The sequence below is a fragment of the Oncorhynchus clarkii genome, chromosome 19 (assembly GCF_045791955.1).
Source record: "Oncorhynchus clarkii lewisi isolate Uvic-CL-2024 chromosome 19, UVic_Ocla_1.0, whole genome shotgun sequence".
NCBI lineage: Eukaryota > Metazoa > Chordata > Actinopteri > Salmoniformes > Salmonidae > Oncorhynchus > Oncorhynchus clarkii.
The window spans coordinates 35464543-35484854 of record NC_092165.1 but is presented as its reverse complement, the minus strand read 5'-3'; the positions used below and the strand labels follow the sequence as shown (position 1 = coordinate 35484854).

The window sequence follows — 20312 nt, the reverse complement described above, 5'->3', positions numbered from 1 at the left end:
TTACAAACTTTAGAAGCCATTTTAAACCTTTATGACACTGTTATGAATCATTATGTGACACTTATGTGACACTTTACTTGGACTAAGTATTATGACCATCATATAATCATATAAGCCAGATAGGTCTATCATGTACATGCCCTTATGTCAATCATCAGTCAAAAAGGAGTGTGTCTTGTCCTGATCCTGATTCCTGCTCCTGCAGTCATCCCAGTCATCAGCCACAGAGCATTGGGGTATGTGCAATTACAATGATAATTGAATATGGTCAATTCATATTTTTTTGTATATGACATAAACATATTGTTGACACGTAGGCTATGGTGTAAAGCAATGTTTTGCCCTGTGTGGTAGGTTTTGTGGGTTTTGACACTCTTATGTAGGTGTGTATCATAACCAATCATAATGTAATACAATATACAGTATTTCACAATAGGTCTAATGATCTGTGTCATGACAGTATTGTGAACATATTAAAACAGGTTATGGCAGGTTATGTCAGCTGTTATGACATATTATGACATGGTTACGACAGTGCCATAACGTTTTATGACGCTGGGTGTCAAGTAAAGTGTTACCAAGATTTCCGTAGATGACAGCAGTAACTACGTGCACTACTTTTCGCAATGTGTGGTTAGCCAGTAAGCATTAAGCAGAGGATGAAAGGCAATCGCAGCATCACAGGAAGTGAAACGTCTGAGTAGACACACAGCCACTACAGTATAAAACCTACAGCATCACCTCAGACAACCTGAACAGAATCAGAACACGGCAGCAGAGGAAGACGAGCAGAACACTGTGAGACAACCAGACCAAGACTACAACACAGCAGCGAACTTTCACTGAGGACGACAAGACTAACAAACAAATCATGGGTTCTACTTCAAACGTACACTTTTTGATGGTAAGTGATAACTTGAGTGTCTTCAAGATATCAGCGGAGTTTGCCACTGGTGTCTGTATCTGCTGAGCAAGAAGTTGAAATTGTTTTAAATTGTTTTTTCAGTTCTGTCGTTTTGATTATCCATTTTACCTCATTGGGTTCATAGTAGAGTAAAGATTATATTTTATGTTTTGCTGTTGAATTTGTCTGGCTCATAGTGTAAATCAGCAAACATATTTAGCAACAAATTTAGCAAAACTGTCCTATATATGCCTTCATTCAGAGGTGATACCAGGCCACCAACAGTCCCTCTGTTCCTCAGGTGCTGTGTTTAATGGGGTTGTTGGGGATGATGATGATGGGTGCAGAGGCTGCCCCCCACGTCCATCCAGGGTTGACAGGGAGACGCTCACAGAACAACCTCCAGGGACACAAGAAGCCTGTAGAGCCTTCAGCTCCAAACACAATAACTGTCCCCCTGCACCTGGACCCGAGCGACTTGATTCCTTCCCGTCCCGTCAGATCCATTGGGAACCACTCCATCTCCCCATGGACTACCAAGTGAGGACCTGCAACGAGCTTACATAGACACCATAGAAATACCACAATACACACAGACAAACATTTATTTTTATTTTTATATATATATATTTTTATATGTCTTTCAAAATAATAATAATACATTTTATTTGAGCCTTTCAAAATACCTAAGAACACTTACGGAGTAAGGAATAAAATAAAATATGAAAATGATATATGCTTATGTGAAATATGCCTTTCATACCATAAGGAAGCTTGCTTGAAAAAAACGTCTGAATTCTCAGCTGTGCTCTGTTGAATACATTGTGATCTCTAATATCGTCCTCTCCCCTTCTCTTTCTATCTCCTCTCTCTCTGTCTCTCCAGCACCACCTATGATGAGTCCCGCTTTCCCAATACCATCTCGGAGGTCAAGTGCTCTCTGGAGGGCTGTCTGAACGTCGCGGGTAAGGAGGACAGGAGCCTGGAGTCCAAACCCATTTACCACCAGATCCTGGTCCTGAGGAAGGTGATGGGGAGCAAGGACAGATACTACTACCGGCTGGAGGCAAAGATCATCGCGGTGGGCTGCACCTGTGTCAGGCCTAGCATTGAGCACCAACAGTAATGATATCAGTGCGGTGAGGTCAAGCCTGGTGGTGCAGCTGGTTGGGCCGTGAGTGTTGGCAATACCAAGGTTGTAGGTTCGATCCCCACATTCATTGAAAGTATTTGGGTGTTAGTTTTATGGAGCTTTGGCTCTATGTCATTGAAAGATCGATTTGAAAAGTCAAATATGGATATATTTTCTATTGAGCTTTAAATCACAAAATTAATTATGTATTTATTCAGTATATGGTTCTATTTATTTTGGGGTTATTTAATGTATTGGATGATATTTTGGTATTTATTGAATAAAGAAATTCACATGTTCAATTCAAAACAGAACTCCTTTAATTATCTTTTGGCATCTAAAATAGAGCATCATTTCTGTACATCAACATGCAGCCACATCATTCCCTGACCTCCATTCGCTTCAGTAGATTTACAATGATTTTGGCTCCAACAGACTCAAGTTTACAAACCAAACTCATAAGGACATTTAAGTTAAAACCTTGCCTGCAAGTGTGAGCTCAAAGCAAAATGTGTGATATCAAAGTATTTTTACTGAAGCATACACACTCATGCTCACGCTCATCCTTACGGAAACGCTCACACTCGCACTCAGACCCACCGTTGGCACTGTTGGCATGTCAGCAAAGCACAGAGAGAATCCTGAGCAGAACACTGAAGAAGGTAGCAATGACGTCATCCTTTGTCATATGTTTCAGCTCGATCTTTTAATATCTTTTTTTGTTGTACTGATCAGTTCCTAAAGCAGGGCACACTGACCAATCCGCTTCGGTCGTTGACTTAACCACCTCTCTCATGTGTCATCATTAGAATCTCATAGTCTCAGTCTTTTCTCCAAACGACTGAACCCAGAGGGCTACAGTCTGAACAGGCTGGCGAACGCCCTTCAAAATGGCTTCCAAAATAAGTTCAGCTCGTGTTGTGATCAGGCCGTCATGAAACCTACAACACAGAGTTCAGAGATAGGACAGTTAGAAAAGACACGAGCGCACACACGTGACTAGTGCACATGTAAGTAAGCATACAAACAACAAGGGTCTCTTATACAGATGTTGTACTTTTTTAAATTGATATTGAGTGACACATCACATACATCTGTAACTGGTACATATTAATACAAACAGCCTATTCCCCTAATAATCAAATCTACTATATCTGAAAAAACACCAAAGAAACTAGCCATGCACAATCAACACTACACTACTCACCACAGTGAAACACAACAGCCATTGACTACAGAATAAATACAGAGATAATTAACGCAAATAGGAGCTTTCCTATTTGAGATAGATATAAATTGCGACGTCGGTAGCATCAGTATCCCATTCAATGACTATTTATGTACTGTACACAAGCTAACATGCCAAAAAGTGGGGAAAAGTGTAACAAACATGATGTGTAGAATGCTTTAAATTGAAGTATATGTGTCAGTGATTTTATTGACCGGAACTTTAAAAAAGTAAGCTGTGTTTAGATTTCTTGCAAATAAGAATGTGTTCAAGGTCTATTATAAATACCCAGCCTACAGAAGGTGTAATTAGCTACTAAATGATGCATAGTGCTCTTATACTCCGCTTCACTCAAGAGCAATACAAAACTACATTTTGATTTTCTGTCTCTCCAGGAAACCGCCTTGTGTGCACTTCTCCTACTTCAACTTCATCATTGTGGATTCTCGTCTGTCAAACAAATCCCACGTCCATTTTAAGAACCTGTCATGCTAGTCTCTTTAGCTTGTCTCTTCTCTTCTCTCCTATTCTCACGCAACAAAACAGAGGCACCACGGGCTCTCTTTCTTTGTCTCCATCTCTCTCTCTACCCGCTCTCCTCCTTGTGCTCTCTGTTTTTCCTCACCTCCACAGCGTGCTTGTCCTGAAAGAGAGAAACACAGACACCACTCTTTAGACTTCCCGTCTGTTTTATATCGACAAAATAATGGTCAGAGGTAATGATATTCTATGGATGGACTAGTCAGTAGAGTGTATCTCAAATGTGTCTTGATTGTTTCTCAAACCAGCTACATTACATAGAGGTAATACACAGCACTTTGAACTTTAACATCACAAAAAATTAAATTTCTTAACCAAATAGAACTATTCTGACAGAATATTGATGATATTGTCCATGACAGAAGAAAAACAAACAGAAAACAAAGGAGATAGAGTTAGGGTTGGGGTTAATTCCATTTCAATGTTCATCAATGCACTTCCTGTATTGAGTGAATTGAAATGGAATGGACCCCAATCCTGCCTTGGGTATCAGCTGAGTGTAACTCTACCTTCTCCTGCAGGCGTTCCAGCATGGCGGCCAGGTGTGCCTCACGTTTCTCCTTGTTGTGCTCCATGCGCAGCTCCATGCGCTCTTTGGCCAGCCGAATGAAGTTGTTGTGTTCCTCCAGGGCCTTCTGGGCCACCTCACGCTCGTGTTCCCGCTTCTCAGACAGGTGCTTCAGCAACTCAGCCTCCTGGCACTGGGGTGTGATAGAGAAGGGTAGAGGGAGGGGTGAGTGGATGATCAAAGACCAGAGTCCCTATCTCTTCAAAGATGCAAAGCAGTCTTGCTCAACTCTGCACACCTGACTCTAAGAATTCCATGTCCCCACCAAACTGGAAAAATTTAATTCTGAATTTGGTTAACATTCCCATATCCGCCTTTCCCTCTTGACCCCTGACCTCTGACCCCTCACCTTTCTCCTCTCCTCAGCGGCGTCCAGCTTTCTCTGGATCTCTTCCAGGGAGGGCTCCCTGCGTGGAGGTGTGGTGGCGAGAGGGTTCGGACCCCCGTCAAACGAGGGGGGCTTCAGGATGACCTCGAAGGCCTGGCCGGATCTCCTCTTGTTCAGCTCAATCACCTCCATGTCCCTGATGATGCACAGATTCAGGTCCACCACATCTGCAGAGGGTAGAGATTAAGAAAAGTGTGACATTGTATAAAGGAAGGACCCAAAGGAAATAGAATACCAATGAGGGGGCGGGGCGCCATTTGTGTAGCTGCATCAAAAAACAATAATTATAGTAAGCTGATTGCTGGCTCATTGAATGAAATGGCTTCTATGGTGTGTTGTGGGACTTGCAGGTGGATTGTGGTAAAATTGTGTAAAGCTATTTGCCTTTCTTGGTGGGCTTTTCTTTGGCTTCAGGTAGGATGCAGGAACAGAAGATGGACACTAGAGGGAGCTCCCGTATCTTGTCTCTGTAGGCTGCAGGGGAGAGAAGACCATTAGCATGAATCTCCCTCTCCCTCTCCCTCTCCCTCTCCCTCTCACACACATGCAAACACACATACATTACCTGCGAGAGTCATTCTGCCTCTTGTTTATCTTCTAAAGACACTGTGGTGAATCAGATAGTCCTAGAAGGGGAGACAATAAAAGTTGATTAACATCAGATCCTGCAATCTGCAAACACATGTTAAATCCCTGTACAGCAACAGAATTCCACTACCATTACAATAAAACGGACCATTGTGAACTACTGTAAAGCCTTTATTCAAACCCACTCATAGAGAGCATTTGAGCCCTTACGCTTGTCACGAAAAGAGAGAGGGAGGGGTGAGGAAGAGATAGAGAGGAGGATGGGGATTGGGTGAGAACACCATCTGCATTCTGCTGCAGAAGTGACCTAACCACTAAGCTGTCTCTCTCTCTCCTCGTGATAATAAGGTGGACAAATCACACATGATCAGAGCATGATGGTACACTTTTGTTATATAATTAAACAACATACAGGCCTTATTGTCTACAGCAAAAAAAAGGAGAAAGTGATGGATGGAGAGAAAAAGAGATACTTGATAATAACATCATAATAATCTTTCCATTTGTGTTATCTCCTGCTCTTCAAGCTATCGCTGTGACTCAATTGTGGTCTATTCCTTTCACCACAAAGACAACAAAAGAATCCACCCACAGAGAATCTGAATATTCTCTCTCGCACTTTCTTTTCTTTTCTCTCCTCTCTCTTTCTCTCCATCCACTCCTTTCTCACTGGCCCCTAATCTTACACACTTGCACAAAGCTACCTCGCAACAGTAGCTAGGCCACTAGGCCACATGATACATTCCCCTTACGTACTCAAAACCTTCAGTCATGACGAACTGCAGGACTACTGTTCCACATTGAACATTGCTGTTGTTGAACCTGCCTACTGTGAGGCTTGACTGTAGAAAGAGTCTGCAATATACTCAGTCCTTCACCTACTTGAATTCAACATGCTTTTATGACTTAGCTTTCTTTTTCTATGAAGTGTCTTGTTGCCTGTTATATTGTTTCCTCGATATTTCTGAGTGAGTATTCATGCTGTGTTGAAAGAACAGGAAGGCACCACACAGGGAGAGAGTAGGAGGAGTAGGAGGGAACCAAAGGCCCATACACTACCCTGCACACACACACGCACGCACCATGAACGCACGCACAAACACACAAACACACACCACAGTGTAGATGAATACACACATCGTACAGATTTCATTATCACCAGTCAATCACAATAAAAAAAGGAATCCCATAGTTATCACTGATATCTCAATCCTAATCTTAGACTCACAATCTCCTCAATGCATAACCAAAGTCATCTCATAGTCATCTTGTACTGATCATCAACATCTTCTTTCTCACTTTAAGCTATTTCTTCAACAAGTAAGGCATTTTGTAATAAATGCATAATAAGTAACGCACACTGTATGAATTGCATAAACTGCATGTCTGTGAACCAAAGTCACTTTACAAAATCAGCTGGGACAGACTGTTTCTTGTTGTTTCACTACATTTCAACCCATCTGTGGATAATCTGTGCAGCCAGACACTGTGCACATGCACACACTCGAACAACTGAGGTGAGGTAAACTCCCTGTGCAACTCGGGTGATGTCATAGTCAATGCTGCACAGAGAATGTCCATCATCTGTGGCAGAGAGGCATCCCATGCATACACTCTGTTTTCTGTGGCTAAAGCCTTTTCAGATATAAAACGGAACAATCTTTAGAGAATGCACAACATACACACTTAAATTAGAAAAATATACAAGAAAACAGCTTTGAAATGAATATAATAGGACTATATACAGGATGCAACATCTCATATTTTTGTTTGTTGTTTCAGTAGTTTTGATGGACTCACCCTGTGCTGAGCAATGTTGGTGGTACACTCCTTTTATATCTTTAACTCTCTTTCTTTCTTTCTTTCCCTCTCTCTCTGTCGTTCTGCTGCTGTTTGGGCTGCTCTCTCAGCAGCATCAGCACCACAACCAGCTATTACTGCATGACATCACCTCCCAGCCATCCCATTGGCCCAGAGGAATCAAGGCCCCTGACTGGCTGGAGAGATGGTGGAGGGAAGGGGATGGGGGTAATGTGGAGGAGGAAAGAGCTGGGGGTGAGGTTGTGTTCTTTAGCGTTTACTGAGTGGAGGCCAGCTGCAAGGATGGATACATCCTAAATGGCGAGAGGAACAAGATAATAGCAAATAGGTGGATAATAGCACAGTGACCAGGCACAAAGGATATGTAAGGACAGATGTTTGTCACAGCAGTTCAATGCATGTAAAGATGGGAGACATGAAAAGACAGAGAAATTAGGGGAGGTTGCAGGAAATTAGGTTTAATACTGCAACATTTTTTCTCAGCCTCATGGCGAAATGTGTAGAAAATCAGGAAATTTGCTTTAAAACGCCAATATTTTCTCTTAGCTACATGGCAAAATGTGAACAAAAGCATGTGATGAGCTATAAAACAGCTAAAGAAAATGTCTCTGTCTCTGTCCCATAACAAAAAGTGGAATATTGCAGGAAATTAGCATTTATCTCTCTGCACCATGGCAAAATGTGTTGAAGTGTAGTAAGTTCGCTTATTTCCCCAGAACAAACAAAAACCTCGGAGGTCGGTCCCTCAAAAGCACTAGTTCCAGCCCTGATCCATGAGTTCATAATTTCTTGATAATTGAGTGAATGAAAACACTGGTCATGTCTACTCATGTTGTATGACACTGAGCTGAAGTACTGAAAACAGAAACCATGAATGGAGCACAAAATGTAAGTCGCTCTTTCTGATGAAACAAACGTGTGGTTGAATTTATTCAGCTACTGTGACTGTTGTCTTTTTGTTGTCTTGGCCGTATCATATATCACGGTGGCGTGTGAACTAACGGGTTACAGAGCAAACAACTCAATTATCTCAACACAGGTTGTAATATAGGTTTTTTCCTGGCTTGGCTTCCCCAGTGATTTTACCCATGCACCGCTACTGGTCAGAGATAACTTTTACAGTGCTTTGGGAGTCTGATGGCGGTCACGGACTGAAACGTTTCAGTGATTTGGCATGAGCATTGCGTAGTGCTTTTCCTTAACTAGGCATACTTAGCACTCTGAACAAAAAGTTAGTTGGAAAATCAGATGGGAATAATGTTGAATTAAGTGGCTGGTTGTGACTGGTTTGAGTCAGTCAGATTTTAGCAGTAAATGTCAGATCTATTACTGTCAGAACCGAGGGCTCTGTCTCATCATTTTCAGTTCCAGAGCTCTGGATGACTAAACAACACTCACCTCGCAAACAGCCCTGTGTGGATCAGCCACTACCCACCCACCCACACACACACACACACACACACACACACACACACACACACACACACACACACACACACACACACACACACACACAAATACACACACACTCACTCACTCATGTGTGCACACAAACCGTGTCTGGATCAACTGCCTGCATGCTTCCTGTGTAAGCAGCCTGTTGACGGCTCTTTAAAACGGTCCACCTGTTCTTCTGGTTCTCCTACAAGTGTCTCAGTTTTAACGTTATTTCAATAACAGGACCTGAAATGAAGTTGAGATATAAAGGGTCTTTTTAAATAGCGATCAATAAATAATTCCATAATATAAGAGAAACAATTACTTAACATGCAGAGTGTGCAGGTTTTATTCCACCCCAGCACCATTACTATTTATCAGTGTTAGTAAGTGCTGGGATGGAGCAAAAACCTGCAGACCCTGCAGCATTGTGGGACCAGGACTGTCAACCTCGTACTGACAATCTTTAGGCTTGTGTGAGACTCCACAGAGCTAGATCCCCTTAATAAACTACATGTCCCATGATGCCATGCATGGAAGTGGTACCTGGAACAGAACACTGAGTGCTCGAAGAACATCAGGAACACAGACTCCCAGCACGGCCATGGCATCAATCAGTGTTCGCAGAATAAACAGGAAGAGACTAGTAGCTGAAGAAAAAAGGGGTAAAGGCAAATGTGATACTATAGGATGAAAGGAACCTGAGCCATCCACCAATTTACTTCAAATACATTCTCTAGACATAAAAAGCTGAATTTCTGTGTGAAGACTCACAAGCATTAATAGCGGGAAACATTCATATTAATGATCGTGCCCTCAAGGCGAGAAGTCAGGTGCATTCGAATGATGTCGTAATACATTAGCGTTGCAAGGCAGGAGGATAAGGGCAGGGACTGTGGAGTGCAGCAGCTCAGGGAGGCAAATAAAACAAGCACATTAACAATAGAGTGCAGTAGAGAGAGGTGGTTTTATTAGCACAAGGTGCATTGTTATTAAACACAGAGGGGGGAGGGATCGCACCAGCCCAAATGATGTCATGCAGCTGCATGCCAGCAGGAGAGTCGTGTGCAGAGAGAGAGAAAGTGAGAGGAGGAGAAGGGGGGTGCGAGTGGGTGCTGATGAGAGAAATGTGTGGGCTATGAGTAGAGGAGAAAGGTACAGTACAGGATGCAGATAGAAAGAAGAAAAGTAAAGAGAGAAGGAAGGAAAAAGAGGGGGTGGAAGAGAGTGGTAGAGGTTATCAGTGGAGGAACCGAGCCACAGCATTGGAGGCATTAAAGAGATTGAGGGAGAGAAGAGGGAGGACGTTGCTTGTATAACACCTTTCCATTGTTTATCACTGCATTGGACTGTGTAGTCTTACCCCTGCAAAAGCCTAAGAGCAACCCCATATACCTTGAGTCAGTGTAAAACAATGACATAATCATTCCTAGGGGAGGAAGCAGTGGGGGATGGGAGGACGAGCAGAGGAGAGTAGACGACGATGTGTTTGCAAGGAAAGCCTCATCACCAGTATCCCTTCAGTGATGTCATTTCCAGCCAATCACGGGAGCTCCCTTTCCTCTCTCTAAAGATGCAGTACATGCATCAGTCTCATCGTCCGCATAGATCACATAACTAGACACAACAAACAATAAGAGGACAATGTCACGAGGAAGGCAAGGCGTTACGTCACTAAAATGTAATAATCATTAATAACAGACGATGCAGCAACAGTCATGTTTGCACAAGGTGGGGTGGGGACGCACATGGTTTTACAGTATATCTATAGGTGTTGTGAGGGGGAGGGGGGACGCACATGGTTTTACAGTATATCTATAGGTGTTGTGAGGGGGAGGGGGGACGCACATGGTTTTACAGTATATCTATAGGTGTTGTGAGGGGGAGGGGGGACGCACATGGTTTTACAGTATATCTATAGGTGTTGTGCGGGGGAGGGGGGACGCACATGGTTTTACAGTATATCTATAGGTGTTGTGAGGGGGAGGGGGGACGCACATGGTTTTACAGTATATCTATAGGTGTTGTGAGGGGGAGGGGGGACGCACATGGTTTTACAGTATATCTATAGGTGTTGTGAGGGGGAGGGGGGACGCACATGGTTTTACAGTATATCTATAGGTGTTGTGAGGGGGAGGGGGGACGCACATGGTTTTACAGTATATCTATAGGTGTTGTGAGGGGGAGGGGGGACGCACATGGTTTTACAGTATATCTATAGGTGTTGTGAGGGGGAGGGGGGACGCACATGGTTTTAGAGTATATCTATAGGTGTTGTGAGGGGGAGGGGGGACGCACATGGTTTTACAGTATGTCTATAGGTGTTGTGAGGGGGAGGGGGGATACAGGTTTGCAGTGCTACAATCTGTTTGTAAGGGGTTGGCACATAGTGACATTGGTTTACGGTAAAGCTATTAATTGACCTTAGTATGGTGGGACATAGATTCTTGTGACAGACTTAATCATAAAAATGTTAAATTGTGTGTGTGTGCAGGTAGGGGCTTGCAGGTCTCCAGCAAATCTCTAGGTGCTGTTTGGGGAGTTGGGGTGGGGGGCTTGCAGACCTGCAGCAAATCTCTAGGTGCAGTTTGGGGAGTTGGGGTGGGGGGCTTGCAGACCTGCAGCAAATCTCTAGGTGCAGTTTGGGTAGTTGGGGTGGTGGGCTTGTAGGTCCGCATTGAGCCTCTGTGCAGTGGGATGAGCTCACTGCGTCAGTCCTGTGCTGTTGACCACTCACCCATACCAAACAGCACCATCCATTATTCATTAGACTCGGTCGTCATTCCTCTCTCTTGCTCATTATACAGCCTCTGTAGTGATATTAGAATTCAGGGTTTCAATCAATCAATCAAATTACCATTTGAAAGACCTTAGGGCAGGAAGGAGTTGAAGAGAATTGAACACAATGAGACCAAGCAGAATGTATGCCAATGTATATGTCATTGCCAGTAATTCCTAGCATTTATTTTATGTCCATCAGATACAGTAAGAATGACATCATGCTGTATTCCAAAGGGGCAACACACATCCTGAATCCACTTTACCCTCCTCACATCAAGCCCAGAGGATGACGCCATAAGAACAAGACTCAATGTTGTAATGGGGGCATGAGTCATTCTGCTAAGCGAGACTGCTGGACCAAAGTTACCCTAACAATAAATCAGATGAAATCAGTTTCTTATTTAATCTTTTCTAATATGCCTGCACGCCCATATGATGTCATCTTGAAGAATGCATGTCGTCATTGGACACCACAGATCCTCTTCAATGAAAACGTTTTATTAAGGTTAGGTCTTTGTTATGATGTGAGAAAGGAAACGTGAAGGTAAGTAAATGTATCAAATAGGAACCCCAAAGGGTGTATCACAGCTAATGATAAGCAGCAGGTAGCCTAGCGGCTAAGAGCATTGGGCCAGTAACCGAAAGGTCGCTGGTTTGAATCCTCAAGCCGACTAGGTGAAAAATCTGTCGACGAGCCCTGGAGCAAGACACTTAACCCTAATTGCTCCAGTAAGTCGCTCTGGATAAGAGCGTTTACTAAAACGTCAGATGTGATATTGCATGAAAAAGATAAGTCAGCCATGATTTGCACAGACAAAAGATCATGCCATTTGACCTTATTCACTACCTCCCAGAGTTCACTTGCATGCAAATGTGATTTCTAAATTGTAGTTACAACATTCTTCCCATACTTGTGTTCAACTTTGACACATTATTCTGCTTTTTACTGTAGACATGTAACGACTAGTAGGCGTTTTGACACTTTCCCACTGAGCTGTGAATTCCTCTCAAAAGATCCTATTTGTTCCCTGTGTGTGTGGCGACATTTCTAGCCCACGGGCTGAGAGGGGCGCGGAGGGTGTGTGAATGTTCTTGCAAATGCCATCGCGGAAGTGAGTCACCATCACTGGAAGAACACAGCGACACAGGAGGCGTCTGGCTGCTGCTATTGTTTGTGTTGCCGCGACAACACTTTCATCTCATCAGAGAGACGGTTTGTGTTTATGTGAATCTGTGTGGTAAGACCCACTCATCTTGAACAAATGGAGGGAAACGTTGGCCATTAAGACTGAGGTCTGTGATAAAATACTCCCCTGTATCTGTTGGGCTTTCTGTGCTGCTGCAAACACGACTCAGCAGGCATGACTAATGCATTTGCATTACACATATAGCATGAATATACAATAAGCAGCCACAGGGATCAGAGCAGATTAAATCTGCATCTATTTTACAGATCTGTAAACATTGAATGGTTAGGGCCGAATGAAGGGTAAGTTATTTGGGACAAGAGGACTCAGCGATGCAAAGCATTGAAGGGAAAGTTCACCCATTTTAACGTGGCCTTATTTTCACTCTTTCTGTGCTTGTAGTTGACCACCCCCCAAACTGTTTTAGGATATTTTGTTTTGAGAAGAGAAAATTGGTTGACACATTTTGCTGAGTCATCACTTACCATATACTACAATGCTTTAAGAAAATGTGTGTAAAGCATGTCATAAAACAACTCATAATACATCAGAATCTCATTCTGCATGTCTCAGCACATCCGTGTTCGAATGATGTCGTTTAAAACAACTAAAATATGCAAATACAGGTTTATGGGACAGTGGAACATACAAAAAAAAAAAATTGAAATGTAGCACAGAAACAAAATCCACAATGACATTCTGATGTAATAACATACGGTTTGGAGTGTTTCAGCATTTTATATAACATGCCTAGACACATTTTCATAATGCATTGTAGTCTATGGCAAGTGATGACTCTGTAAAGAAAGAAAATATGGAGAGAAAAAAAAAAAACATTTGGGATATCACCTTGAAGCACAGAAAGGCCACGTAAAAATTAGTGAATTTACTCTAACAAATGTGTTTTAATCTGTAAACTCATATGCAGTCATTCTGTAGGCAAATGATGCCATACCCATTTGCAGCAAGGTAAAAGAAAGACTGTATTTTCAGCCTTCACAGAATACCATTCTGCTGTATTTGTGAATGCCAGTTTGATTCTTAGGCCAGATGGTGAGAAGGCGTAGAATCCAGAATATTCCGGCTATCCACCCCCTCACCCCATAGTTTCATTCACATAAGGCAGTGTGCATCTCACGAAGCCACACATGACTAGGCTGAACACATTCATAAGCAATTTATTTAGCTTTTAAAATTGAGACAAACACTACAGGACTTTAACAAACATGAGCACATTTGCACTAAAACAGAAAACAAAACTGTTACAAAAATATACACTTCAAGGACTATGTGACTGTTAAAGAGCATTGCCCAGATAGGAATGACTTACAGGTGTGTGTTCTTCCACTGAAGAAAAAGCTTCATAGAATGAACATACAATATGCAATAAAACAACTTAGGATAAAAATAATAGGATACAAGTACATTATTCCATCAGCCATTACCTCAACAACCCTCCCTTATAAACAAAATGAGTCTCGAGCTTCTGACAAAGAAATAGGAAACAAGTGGTTCACTTTTCCCAACCCGTATGCAAAAATATTGTCCTTAACTTGATAAGTTGCAGTTAGTAAGATCAAACAAAAAACCTACATAACACTTGCATTCACAAGGAAGAATATTAATTTAAGTCAGAGTTGAACTGCAACACTGCTTCAGTCCAATGAAGTTCAGCACTTGTGAAGAGGGGACCAGTAGGTATGCAGGTGGGGATAGAGGTCCCAGTAGCCAACACACCTAGGTGTATCTTAGTAATCTAAAGAGGCATCTTTACAGGGTCCTCCAGACATCATTGAGACTTCCTATTTCGTACCTGCACCACTTCTTTCCTCTCCTTCAGGAAGTTCCCGAAGGCTGTGCCCTCCTTGCTCTCCTCAGTCACTGAAAGGGATGATATGTTAAGTCAACAAGGGAACTTACACTGCTCCAAAAAATAAAGGGAACACTAAAATAACACATCCTAGATCTGAATGAATGAAATATTCTTATTAAATACTTTTTTCTTTACATAGTTGAATGTGCTGACAACAAAATCACACAAAAATGATCAATGGAAATCAAATTTATCAACCCATGGAGGTCTGGTTTCGGAAAATCTCAAAATTAGTGGAAAACCACACTACAGGCTGATCCAACTTTGATGTAATGTTCTTAAAACAAGTCAAAATGAGGCTCAGTAGTGTGTGTGGCCTCCACATGCCTGTATGACCTCCCTACAATGCCTGGGCATGCTCCTGATGAGGTGCCAGATGGTCTCCTGAGGGATCTCCTCCCAGACCTGGACTAAAGCATCCGCCAACTCCTGGACAGTCTGTGGTGCAACGTGGCGTTGGTGGATGGAGCGAGACATGATGTCCCAGATGTGCTCAATTGGATTCAGGTCTGGGGAACGGGCGGGCCAGTCCATAGCATCAATGCCTTCCTCTTGCAGGAACTGCTGACACACGAGGTCTAGCATTGTCTTGCATTAGGAGGAACCCAGGGCCAACCGCACCAGCATATGGTCTCACAAGGAGTGTGAGGATCTCATCTCGGTACCTAATGGTAGTCAGGCTACCTCTGGAGGGCACATGGAGGACTGTGCAGGCCCCCTAAAGAAATGTCACCCCACACCATGACTGACCCACCGCCAAACCGGTCATGCTGGAGGATGTTGCAGGCAGCAGAATGTTCTCCACGGCGTCTCCAGACTCTGTCACGTCTGTCACATGTGCTCAGTGTGAACCTGCTTTCATCTGTGAAGAGCACAGGGCGCCAGTGGCGAATTTGCCAATCTTGGTGTTCTCTGCAAATGCCAAACGTCCTGCACGGTGTTGGGCTGTAAGCACAACCCCCACCTGTGGACGTCGGGCCCTCATACCACCCTCATGGAGTCTGTTTGAGCAGACACATGCACATTTGTGGCCTGCTGGAGGTCATTTTGCAGGGCTCTGGCAGTGCTCCTCCTGCTCCTCCTTGCACAAAGGCGGAGGTAGCGGTCCTGCTGCTAGGTTGTTGCCCTCCTACGGCCTCCTCCACGTCTCCTGATGTACTGGCCTGTCTCCTGGTAGCGCCTCCATGCTCTGGACACTACGCTGACAGACACAGCAAACCTTCTTGCCACAGCTCACATTGATGTGCCATCCTGGATGAGCTGCACTACCTGAGCCACTTGTGTGGGTTGTAGACTCCGTCTCATGCTACCACTAGAGTGAAAGCACCACCAGCATTCAAAAGTGACCAAAACATCAACCAGGAAGCATAGGAACTGAGAAGTGGTCAGTGGTTACCACCTGCAGAACCACTCCTTTATTGGGGGTGTCTTGCTAATTGCCTATAATTTCCACCTGTTGTCTATTCCATTTGCACAACAGCATGTGAAATTTATTGTCAATCAGTGTTGCTTCCTAAGTGGACAGTTTGATTTCACAGAAGTGTTATTGACTTGGAGTTACATTGTGTTGTTTAAGTGTTCCCTTTATTTTTTTGAGCAGTGCCAGTATTTTTGTGTTTGATCATATTTTTGTAACAAATCTTCGCTTTCCATGCAAGAATCATTCACAAATCATGATTAGGCTTGTTTTTAGGAATGCAAGGATGTTGTTATAGGTTAAATCAATGATAGGACCTTGAGGCCACTCAAAAAGTTTATCCCCTTACCGCTGTGATCTATGTCATCCGTGTCGCTGTCCTCCCCCTCCTCTTCCTCATCCTCATCAGGGTTACCACGGTTGAAGATGAGATCACTTCGGCCCGCCACATCAGCTTCCTCTGGAGGATAGGAAGCGACATTTTATTATTTATTTCACAGAACACCGGTCTCATGTACCTGATCCAAGCATATAATACACAACATGGGATCTCTTACACAATCAAGCACGTAATGCATTGGGGGGACACTCTCGCTCACAGGCACACATACACACCTGTCCGTGAGGTCGTCTCCATGGCAACAGCTCCCATGTCCTTCCGTAAATGCTCCATCTGCTCCTGCTGCTTCCTGCTCTGAGCATCAGCCTGGAGGGCATACCAGGACCGTCAGAGAATGATAGATGCTACGTGTGTGCACGGGACATTTGGTATTTAAACACTCACCAGTTCTTTATGAAGTCTTTCATATTCAGGACGATAATCCCTGAATAACACAAAACAATGAATTGTCATACAAATATTACAGACAGTGGTGTGTTTGCAGAGCAGCCCCCTCACTCACGTCTCGTACTCCTTTGCGGCCTCTGCCACCTGAACAAAGAACTCGTCCAATCCGCTGCCTGTGACTGCAGACACACCCACAACCTGCACATGAAACACAGACGTGACCAAGCAGAGGGAAAACTCGATAAACCCTCTCAAATGCACAGAAACACTTCCCCTTAGACTGATGTAAAAGTCCACACAAAACTAACGGAATAGTGTCTCAAATACGCACACGCAGATCACACAAATAATACTAGTTCTCAGAAGTGTGCACTGAAGTAGCATACGGTATTGAAAGACAGACACATACCCGTAAGTTGGAGTAGAACTCATCCAGCACAAGGCTCATGGAGCGCGTCAGGTTGCTGACGTAGGACGTCTCCTGGTTCAGAGCGTCCTGGAACACCTCAAAGTCCTTCATCCACTCCACCGCAAAGCTGTGGTCGATTATGTCTGTCTGAAACCACACAACAGACATGTACCAAAATCTGTGGTTTGTTATCTCTGTATTATTACCCCCCCCCCCCCAAAAAAAAAAAACATATTTCCTTTGAGCATGTCAACCCTTACAGACCTATAGTTTTTTTCCCCTCATTCAGTAATTCACTGTTACCAAGTTAGTGGTTTGATGAAAGTGTTCCAATCATCTCCTACCTTGTTCATGATGACAATGAAGGGCAGCTTTGTCTTGTACAGGATGCTGGGGGGTAGGGGGGACACAGTCACAAAGTGAACAAGCAAAAGCACCACACTAGTTCTTTAATTGCCTATATGTAAAATATTAAATTTGTTCAAACCAATTTGTGGTTTTATTTGACTATCAGAAAGTAGCTAGTGCTCCCTTCAGTGTCAGACCTGCAGGCGTAGAGCATGTTGGACATGAAGGTGACTGGATTGACACTGCGAGACGTGTCCATCACGTAGACCACCACACAGGGGAAGGAAGAGGCCTGGAAACACATTCACACCAAACAGATCACAATTATGTTGCAGCTAGTCATATCTTTAGGCCTAAATGTTATAACACATTACTACTACACACCAGAGTTTCAGTGATGATGGTTCCAGACGCTGACCAGGTGAACACTTCTATCTGTCCAGGAGTGTCAATCAACACATATCTGTAGACATAGGTCAAAGGTTAGGGCAGGTAGGTACGCACCAGAAGAGGGGATGGCAAAACAGTACAATGCTGTACTAACTATGCTTCTTCTATGCTTACCAGGAGTACATCTACTAACTTTCAAAAATACTTACTGGTGATTGTACTGTTTCTTCTCAATGAATTTCATGACCTGAGAAGGCAAGCGGGAGATTTTGATTCATAATATCCAAATTGTGCAAGCAATAATAGTGACATCTATTGGACAGTCGAGGTGTCAAATACACGTCCTGTTATAACAAAAAGAGAGCTGGGCCTACCTGATCAAACCTCGTAGCAAAGAGATTCAACGAGGTGACGATTCCTCCATTAGGACCTAGGCCATATTGCTTCATGACTTCTTTGTAATTCACTGTGTCGCGGATATCTACAAGGGGACAATACGCAGCTTTCAGTTACTTATTAGCCATGGTTGGTAGCTAGCTAGCTAATACAATAATAGTGTCGTGGGATATCAACATATTTACAATTCTATCAATAGAATACCAAGGAAAAAAAAACATACCTTTCTGAACATTCAACACATTAATGATTGGCAAGAAGTATTACAGTATCAACATGATGCCAGACACATGCATGGTTAAGCATGGTGGTGTGAATGATTTCTTACCGATGTTGGCTGGGAAAGGAACTTCGTGCACCGCAGGGTCTAGGTTGATAACATATGGAGGAGACTTCTTGGTGTGAAGATGAGCATTGAGTCGCTGTGAAGAAACAACAACGTCAGCTCTAGCTAGGTAACATGAGCATAGGTAGCTAAGTTAGAACCCAGATGTCCGTGACTTAGCTAAAATATACCGTTTCCAAACTGCTTGACTAAATAGCAAATAAGAAAAATACTAAATTCCAGAATACAATTGTGCTTAGTTTGGTTGAGCTAGCATAGCTATGTCTCATACACCGTACTGGTAACGTTATCTAGCTAACTTACCTAGCCACTGTAGTGCTAACAGTTAGTTAGCAAACATTAGCTCGTTTTAGCTTACCTGCACAAAAGTTGTTTTTCCAGACCCTGCCATGCCAAGCACTATGAGACAAACGGGTTTCTTCTGCGAAGCATTTCCCGAAGTAGTCTCTTGTGCTGAGTCGCGATTGTCGTCGCCTCCTCCATCGTCGCATTCACCCCTTTCTCCTTCTTGACAAGTGCTCCCAGACGCAGTAGCCATGCTGGTTGTTGGTCGAGACTGTTGCTGTGAAGTAGTCGAGTCTGTCGCAAAGGGCCAGCTTGTCTTTCTTATTTCCACCACTAAGTGATGCTCTTATCCGATCTTTTTGTTTCCGTTTTCTCCTTCAGCGTAAAAAAAGGAAAATGCTATTCAATGGCGTACAGTACTTAAGTAAAATACTTTAAAGTACTGAGTTTTTTGGGGTAACTTCTACTTCCCTACATTCCTAAGGAAAATAATGTTCTTCTTTCTCCATACATTTCCCCTGACACCCAAAAGTATTCGTTACATTTTGAATGCTTAGCAGGACATGGAAATTGTCTAATTCACACACTTATCAAGACAACATCCCTGCTCACCCCTACTGCCTCTGATCTGGCGGACTCTCTAAACACATGCTTCGTTTGTAAATAAATGTGTTGGAGTGTGCCCCTGGCTAGCCATGACATTTTTTGTTAAGAAAATGGTGCCATCTGGTTTGCTTAATATAAGGAATGTGAAATTATTTACTTTTACTTTTGATACTTAAGTATATTTTAGCAATTCCATTTACTGTTGATACTTAAGTATATTAAAAACCAAATACTTTTAGACTTAAATTTTTTTTTTTTATACTTTTACTTTTCTCAAGTAGGATGTTACTGGGTGACTTTCACTTTAATCATTTCTATTAAGGTATCTTTACTTTTACTCAAGTACGACGACAATTGGGTAGTTTTTCCACCACTAGGTGGGACATCTGGGGATATAATTTGAATATTGAAACAATGTTGCAAATGTCAGAGACAAACAACAAAGTTTATTCAAATCTCTGCAGTTGAAATGTTAGTCTAAAAGAAATGTGAGATAATGTCTAGATGCTTTTTATAGTGGAGATCAAGTTTATAAAGTTGTCACGCCCTGATCTGTTTCACCTGTTCCTGTGATTGGTGTCACTTATTTTCCCCAGTGTTATCCCTGGGAATTGATGGAAATTGATGTAAAAAATGTACCACTAGCCACTTTAAACAATGCCACTTAATATAATGTTTACATACCCTACATTACTCATATGTATATGTATATACTGTACTCTATATCATCTACTGCATCTTGCCATGTTCATGTAATAATACATGTATCACTAGCCACTTAAACTATGCCACTTTTATGTTTACACACCCTACATTACTCATCTCATATGTATATACTGTACTCGATACCATCTACTGCATCTTGCCTATGCCGTTCTGTA

The 20312-nt window shown here is 42.8% G+C and overlaps 3 protein-coding genes across 4 annotated transcripts; 1 reads left to right on the top strand and 2 right to left on the bottom strand.

Moving 5' to 3' along the window:
- Positions 1-871: 871 nt before the first annotated feature.
- LOC139374221 (interleukin 17a/f1) lies at positions 872-2045 on the top strand. The gene is made up of 3 exons (XM_071115249.1): positions 872-904; positions 1206-1444; positions 1790-2045. Exons 1-3 carry the CDS (start codon positions 872-874, stop codon positions 2028-2030), a joined length of 513 nt encoding a protein of 170 aa, XP_070971350.1. The 3' UTR covers positions 2031-2045.
- Positions 2046-2356: 311 nt separating this feature from the next.
- LOC139375095 (stathmin-4-like) lies at positions 2357-7191 on the bottom strand. 2 transcript variants are annotated; one of them, XM_071116536.1, is made up of 7 exons: positions 7149-7191; positions 5326-5386; positions 5145-5234; positions 4722-4927; positions 4314-4505; positions 3890-3907; positions 2357-2977 (listed from the first exon to the last, which is right to left on the bottom strand). In XM_071116536.1, the coding sequence occupies exons 2-7, from the start codon at positions 5336-5338 to the stop codon at positions 2969-2971; spliced, it is 528 nt and encodes a 175-aa protein (XP_070972637.1). In that variant the 5' UTR covers positions 5339-5386; positions 7149-7191; the 3' UTR covers positions 2357-2968. The 2 variants fall into 2 exon arrangements, with proteins under 2 accessions (XP_070972637.1, XP_070972636.1); XM_071116535.1 differs by lacking the exon at positions 2357-2977 and having other exon boundaries at positions 3012-3907.
- Positions 7192-13736: 6545 nt separating this feature from the next.
- On the bottom strand, positions 13737-19453 carry LOC139375094 (GPN-loop GTPase 1). Its single transcript, XM_071116534.1, has 13 exons — positions 18899-19453; positions 18523-18616; positions 18173-18279; positions 18008-18045; positions 17793-17871; positions 17606-17700; positions 17405-17450; positions 17061-17207; positions 16767-16849; positions 16649-16688; positions 16480-16570; positions 16214-16324; positions 13737-14455 (listed from the first exon to the last, which is right to left on the bottom strand). Exons 1-13 carry the CDS (start codon positions 19076-19078, stop codon positions 14364-14366), a joined length of 1203 nt encoding a protein of 400 aa, XP_070972635.1. The 5' UTR covers positions 19079-19453; the 3' UTR covers positions 13737-14363.
- Between the last annotated feature and the right edge of the window lie 859 nt (positions 19454-20312).

Excerpts from the sequence above, each read along its gene's own strand:
- LOC139375094 (XM_071116534.1), bottom strand. The coding sequence starts at position 19,078 with ATGGCTACTGCGTCTGGGAGCACTTGTCAAGAAGGAGAAAGGGGTGAA. Across the intron at positions 17,872-18,007 it reads AAGAAACAGTACAATCACCA|ATATGTGTTGATTGACACTC; the intron begins GTAAGTATTTTT and ends CTATGTCTACAG. Across the intron at positions 16,850-17,060 it reads AGTTCTACTCCAACTTACGG|GTTGTGGGTGTGTCTGCAGT; the intron begins GTATGTGTCTGT and ends TTTCATGTGCAG.
- LOC139374221 (XM_071115249.1), top strand. The coding sequence starts at position 872 with ATGGGTTCTACTTCAAACGTACACTTTTTGATG. Across the intron at positions 905-1,205 it reads CAAACGTACACTTTTTGATG|GTGCTGTGTTTAATGGGGTT; the intron begins GTAAGTGATAAC and ends TCTGTTCCTCAG. Across the intron at positions 1,445-1,789 it reads ATCTCCCCATGGACTACCAA|CACCACCTATGATGAGTCCC; the intron begins GTGAGGACCTGC and ends CTGTCTCTCCAG.
- LOC139375095 (XM_071116535.1), bottom strand. Across the intron at positions 4,506-4,721 it reads CCGCTGAGGAGAGGAGAAAG|TGCCAGGAGGCTGAGTTGCT; the intron begins GTGAGGGGTCAG and ends ATCACACCCCAG. Across the intron at positions 3,908-4,313 it reads TGGAACGCCTGCAGGAGAAG|GACAAGCACGCTGTGGAGGT; the intron begins GTAGAGTTACAC and ends TCTCTCTTTCAG.